We start from the raw sequence: 6575 nt of genomic DNA, 5'->3' as shown, positions 1-6575 counted from the left end.
AGAGACACGTGCGCCATTTGTCATGCAAACGACGTCGGTCTCACGAACTACAAGAAAATGAAAAAAAAAAGAAGTGAAAAAAATATCTGGAAAAAAGAGCAAGTTTAATGCCACGATTTAGATATGTGTATATCGGCCTTTCAGCATCACTAACTGCGTCGCATTAATATTGAGTACGAAGTACGTTATATTTTTTACAATGTGAAGAATCTTGTACATATATACCGTCGAAATATGTATATATATACGAGGGCAGTCCGATAAGTACTTAACCTACAAAAGAAAAACGAAAATTTTGGAAAAGTGGCGATTTATTTCTCAACATAGTCTCCTTTTAGCTCGATACACTTGACCCAGCGATGCTCCAACTTCTTTAAGCCATCTGAAAAATACGTTTTCTCGAAGTCTGCAAGTAGGCCTCCGTGGCGGCGATGACCTCCTCATTCGGCCAAATTGGTCGAATTGGACTACGAACTGCTGCCCCATCCATCGTATTCTCCAGATTTGGCCCCGTGCGACTTTTTTTGTTTCCAAACTTGAAAAAGTCACTCGCCGGGCAGAAATTTGAGTCGAATGAGAAGGTCATCGCCGCCACGGAGGCCTTTGCAGACTTCGAGAAAACGTATTTTTCAGATGGGTTAAAGAAGTTGGAGCATCGCTGGGTCAAGTGTATCGAGCTAAAAGGAGACTATGTTGAGAAATAAATCGCCACTTTTCCAAAATTTTCGTTTTTCTTTTGTAGGCTAAGTACTTATCGGACCGCCCTCTTATATGTGCATATGTACACACGTGTGTGTATATATACATACATCTTAACACTCCTGGAAGGAGAGAAGACGACAGCGACACGGTGTGACTATTTCTACGGCGAGAGAGAGAGAGAGAGAGAGGGAGAGAGAGAAGATAGCGTTAGTAGAATTTGAAAAGTAAAAACGAAACAAAAGATACGGCTAATATGATTCCGCCTCGAATAACGATCTCGCGAGGTTTCGTGTCGCACCGAATCGATTTCGCCGCGTTTACAAAAAAAGGATAAAAAGCGGTTTACGTTAACGTTTTTTGATAAACGCAGGTGGTACGAAGTATAATATTCCCGTGTTGTAAAGTATCGTGCTAATTAGGTAGTTGTAATTTGGTTTGTACGATGTCGATGAAAAGGAAAGAAAAGAACTTAATTCTTATGATTAAGAAGGAGTCTAGACATATAGGTATAAAGCGCACACAAATACGTTTCAAATAAATCCTTTTTTATTACATTTTGCGTTTCTTATTCGTCTCTACATTCATTTTCTCTGTCGCATACAGCGTTCGTCTGTGTATGTGGAAAACAGCGCGACGATACTTCGGGTTTCTGCACAAGCATACCTTTTTCCAAGACAAGGATTCCACGCGACACAGACGGTGGTCCGATGAGCCGAAAATACAGTCAATACGGCCTCCGCTCGATGCAGGTGAACTCATCATCGCGAACAAAAGGTTGTATAGTTTGTATTTCCAATAAAAAAAAATTCGACTCCTCGTGCAAATATCTTCGCAGTTTTCGAAGATATTTGTCATTGCTCCTCGACGTGTGTATAATTTAATTCTTGACACTATGATATATTCCAACTAACTGCTACGAGGTAAATGAAGAAATTTCGTTAACAAAATTACGTTTAGTTAAAAAATCACGGGGAACCTGGAAAAAGACGATCGAGTATACGCGCCAAATGGTGTCAATATCAATCTGAATCAGCATCGTAGGAATCGTTTTGGCGAGCAATTGGTAACGTCTTGAAGTCGACCTATCTTGTGTATAACCCGCGAGGTTTCGAAATATACTTCGAAAAAAATCGTCGATCACTATACTGGCGGAAAATATTCGTCAACATTTTGCGGGAGAAATGACGAAAACTGGAGATCGTTTTAACCTTTACTTTACGTTTAGCCATTGTTGTGTTCTAAGGGAAGAATACGTGAAAGAATACGGTGGACACGTATCGTCCTGAAAAATCCGAATTTCGAAGTTCGATAAGTGGGATTATTCCCGGAAAATTATAATCCCAAAATCGAGATGATCCGTAAAAATCTCCCAAAATGGAGAAAAATATTTGAAAACAATATTTTACTAATATTAGAGTATTTTCAAAATATTAGAATATTTTCAAATTATTAGAGATATCTCCCGAAATATTGGGATGTTTTTCGACATATTGAAATATTTTTTCAAAATATCGGAAATATGCTATTATTCCGAAAAATGAGGTGTTCGCGGAGCAACTGAAAGCCGAGTGTTAGGCGGACAGGATCCTGCGAGTCTTGCTGAACACTATACACTTTGTGCTCCAGGGCACGACGATCACGCAACGGTGGAAAGAGTTAGACATCCTTATCAAGAAACTTGTCTGACAATACTTTGTCTGACAATACAGTCTGCTAACAATACAGTCTTCCCGAAATAACATTCCTCTTCTTTTCTCTCTTATACTGTATTTCTACGTAAACTTTTACTGATTTTTCTACTACGTGTTGTACTTAAAAAATGCGATTCTCGTAGAAAAATAAATAATTCCTCGGTATTAAGTCGGAAGATAAATAATAGTTTGTCTAAACACACGAAAACCAAAAATATCAGATGTTGAAATGTTCCGTGACGTAATCTCTCATTGCACTGATTGTGACATTGTAACATTTTTGGGATAACGCTTCCAAATTTTGGCAAATCGACTCGGCATTCGCATTTCGGTACCGGTTTTCATTTTCGAAACGATGCGTGTCCACCGAAAATCCATGAACCGTGGGAGCCGCGGATGATATCGATACTATATGGAGCGTACGTTCGAGTCCGAATCGTGACTACCAACGCGTCGAATGATCGATCACGAGATCATTATATCATATCATCGAGACTTCATATATGAGTCGCAGCGATCATAGTCTCCTAACTAAGGCGGATGAAAATTGAGACAACCGTTGTCATCCGTGAACATTATTTCCTCCAACTTTGCGATGAATTGATGGTTCTCCGTGCCTGGCACCGAAAAACAACCGCTATTGAATTTGTAAGAATCGAACAGACCGTAAGTATCCTTATTAGGTAAATTAATTTCGTAGGTTGCATTATTCATGATCGTTTGGTCGTCGTTCATATGGTTATCGCTCATCTGGTCGTCGTTCATCTGATTATCGCTTATCTGGTTGTCGCTCATCTGGTTTTCGGTCATTTGGTTATCGCTTGTCTGATTGTCGTCCACTCGGCTGTAGTTAATCTGGTTATCGTTCATGTAGCAGATCATTCTTCTTATGAACTAACTTGGCAACTTCGTTCAAGAAATCCTGAAAATACCATTGTGTATATACGCAATGTGAATTCTATGCGATCTTATACAATTAACATTATTATATGCATTGTACTAAGCGACACCAGAACCCTTCAGATAAAAGTTTGGACATTTTTTATTTTTTACTAATTAACTAACTAACTAGTTTCTTACTTGGTAAAAAAAAAATGCAGAGCGGAGGATTGTCAAATAAAGGGATTTTAATCATGGATCTACTAAGAATTTGTAACTAAATCTCATTCTAAGGTGGGGGAGACGTGTAATAATAAAATAATGAAAAAATTAATGTTTGATAAACTAAAAAACCTATTTTTATAGATAGTGGTTTATATATATACAAGATTGAACCACGTATATTTTAAAGAAAAATGTCTGAACTCGATGTATTGTAAATACCCACATAAACAGACATTCTAATGATAAAGCAGATACTATTTTTGATTAAAAAATTTAATTTTTGATTAAAAAATTGGAGATGTTCAGACTTTTACTTGAAGGACTCTGGGCGGCCGAATGCGCTCGATTCCGTTTATCCGTCGATCAGCTTGCATTGCTCTCAGAAAAGAAAAAAAGCGTATACCTTTTCGTTCACTCTCCCGAAATTTGAAAGTGAGTGAACATTCTAAGAAAAGAAGACAATCCCGAAGCCCAGATACCGAGATAGTCATCTAAAATAAATCTTCCCAAGATATCGGAAGCATTGCCCTGAAAAATTATAAAATCACATAATTTAAAATAATTATAATAACGCATAGTACTATCATTACGGTTACGTGTTGCGTAATAATAATAACTTATCATTTAATGCTATTATGAAATAATAATAATGAATATTATAGATTAGTATTATAAAAAAATACGGTCCTTCGATGTATTATGTTATATTGGTTTTAGCATCGCAACGTTTCGTGTGAATTGCACGCTTCCAACGATATTCCGGGAAAATTAGATTTCGAGAGGTTGCTTCGCAATTCGCCTCCAACCATTTCAAACGTTGAGTTTTCATTTCTCGAAATATATCCGCGTGTCTCTACCCTTACCACCAATAAAGACGTTGCCTTCGAGGTCATGACGAGTTCAAGTTCCTTGATAAGGTTGTCGTACGCCTTTCACCGTTGCGTGAGCCTCATGCTCCGGAGGACAAAGTACATATTGTTCAGCTGGACTCGCATGATCCTGTCCGCCTGACATTCGGCTTTCGGATGCCCCGCGAACAACTGGGTGAAACGTATGCAGTTTGACAAAAGCGTGGAGAAGTCGTCGCACGGCATGTCTTCCGAATACTCGATCGCGACGCGTATCGCCTCCATGGTGACGCGCGTGACGTTGTCGTAAGCGTCCAATTCGTCGAGCCATCCGAAGAAGAACCAATACTTGGTCGTGATATCCAAGCAGTTCGTCCTGAACTCCGCGTCGGTGGCGTGTAGTAGCATATGCCGGATGAAATGCTGCTTCTTCAGATATATGTTGTCGAAGAAGTGGCAGATGCCCGTGTGCTCGCGGCGGGCCAGTTTGTGCTTCGCGCGCATCGAGTGGCAACGTCGTGCGTAATCGTTGACGATGATGAGAACATTGCCCTGCACCAGGTACAAGGAGAGGCCAGAAGGCGGCCTTATTAGGCGGCTCGATGTGTGGTGTGGTGAACGGGGTGTCCAACAGCAGCCGCTTCTGCACGACGGTCATGAGGTGCCGCTTCCTTACGCATTTCCTCAGCACGTGCAGCAGCTTCGACACCACCTCGTTCACCTTCTCACGCTTCTTCACTCGCACTTGCGTCAGTTACTGATCTTGCGCGTCAATATCAAACACAGTTCCACCACGCCGGCCTTGTGGCTTTAGGGGTGTTGATGATCTTACCGGTAATCCTGAGGATGCACATTACGTTACAGTCGTACGGTTTCTCCGTCAGGTAACGGATCCACACATTGTTCCGTATGTCCTCCGGCGAAGTGGTGAAGGTCTTCAACATTATAACGATCAGGTTCACGTATTTTTTCGGCTGCCAAGGATACCCGTCCGTACATATCTGATACAGTATCTCCGTCAACAGTGTCTTACTATGAGACATCTTTATGTACAAAAAGGGCCGTGATATCAAGAGCTACTCCGGCATGTAACTGTTGATGACGTCGATGGCCATGTGGAACACAGCCGTCAACACTCGTTTAGAACTGTGCAGTATGTGTATCAACAGGCTCTTGTGGAAGACCGTTGTCCCACGTCGCTTGCTGCATCAGTAGGTGGAAGCCACGCAGATCGTACAGATTCATCAGAAAGCGGTCGTAGTAGTGGCGCAGTACGTACAACATCGTGATGTCGTAGACGTCTCTCACGCTGCGCTTTGGTATAATCACCATAACCATGCGCTGGAAATACAGCTTCTGCTGATGAGTGTACCGCTTCACCGAAACCGTATGCTTCAGATAACGGAAAAGCACCAAGAAGTCCTCGGCCAGCAGCAGCATATGCCACGCGTTGACAAATTGCAAAGTTAAGTCGTCCCATTCTTGATAAAGCTGCAGCAGCTCCCACAAATTCATCAGCTGGCCCAACTGCCCTACTGTAGATCTCCAGCGTCAGCTGCGGCTGCTTATGCAACCCTATTAATCGATCCAGATACGTCCGTAGTTCTTGGTCCTCACGCAACTTCCCGTCCATCTGTACGATTTTCCCGAAGTAAACGCACTCGATGATGATGGCGCGCTGCAGACTCAACAACGAATTCTCACGGTCGGCCGACTCGGCCCAGGCGAGGTACATGTGGCAATTTATTTCCTTCAAGTGATTTATCAACAGCGTTATTAAAGACAGGTCCATCTCGTTGATACAGGACTTTAGCAGCTTGACTGGTATTTTCAGGCGCGCTTCATTCCCGAATGTGAGCGTGTAGAATTTCTCACAGCCGTCCGGCACGCCGCTATTTATCCTCTCCGTTGCGCACAGCTTGTTCATACGAACGATGTTCTTCAGAATGATCCCTTGATGCTCGTATCTGCTGACGAATGGGAATGCGAATTAGCACAGAACGTTTGAACAACCGAGCAGCTCCAGCAATTCTTCGAATGCCACGTCGAATGCATAAAATCTCAGATTGTCCAGGACGGTTCGAGCTACGTGAGCCAACGGAACGTCCAGTAATGTACAGTGAGCTTCGATAGAGCCTTGGTAGAGAGTTGGTCCGTAAATCTACTTTCTTCGAAATCTTTTCCAACTTTAAGCTGAGATAATTGAAGTCAAAATTAGCATTATTCATAT

The 6575-nt window shown here is 41.8% G+C and overlaps 1 protein-coding gene across 1 annotated transcript; it reads right to left on the bottom strand.

Moving 5' to 3' along the window:
* Window positions 1-5489: 5489 nt before the first annotated feature.
* On the bottom strand, window positions 5490-6512 carry LOC106747464. Its single transcript, XM_014625019.1, has one exon. It carries the CDS (start codon window positions 6270-6272, stop codon window positions 5508-5510), a length of 765 nt encoding a protein of 254 aa, XP_014480505.1. The 5' UTR covers window positions 6273-6512; the 3' UTR covers window positions 5490-5507.
* Between the last annotated feature and the right edge of the window lie 63 nt (window positions 6513-6575).

The sequence above is a fragment of the Dinoponera quadriceps genome, unplaced genomic scaffold, assembly GCF_001313825.1.
Source record: "Dinoponera quadriceps isolate SergipeBrazil2010 unplaced genomic scaffold, ASM131382v1 scaffold275, whole genome shotgun sequence".
Taxonomy (NCBI): Eukaryota; Metazoa; Arthropoda; class Insecta; order Hymenoptera; family Formicidae; genus Dinoponera; species Dinoponera quadriceps.
This window is presented reverse-complemented; position numbering and strand designations above follow the sequence as displayed.

Excerpts from the sequence above, each read along its gene's own strand:
- LOC106747464 (XM_014625019.1), bottom strand. The coding sequence starts at position 6,272 with ATGAACAAGCTGTGCGCAACGGAGAGGATAAATAGCGGCGTGCCGGAC.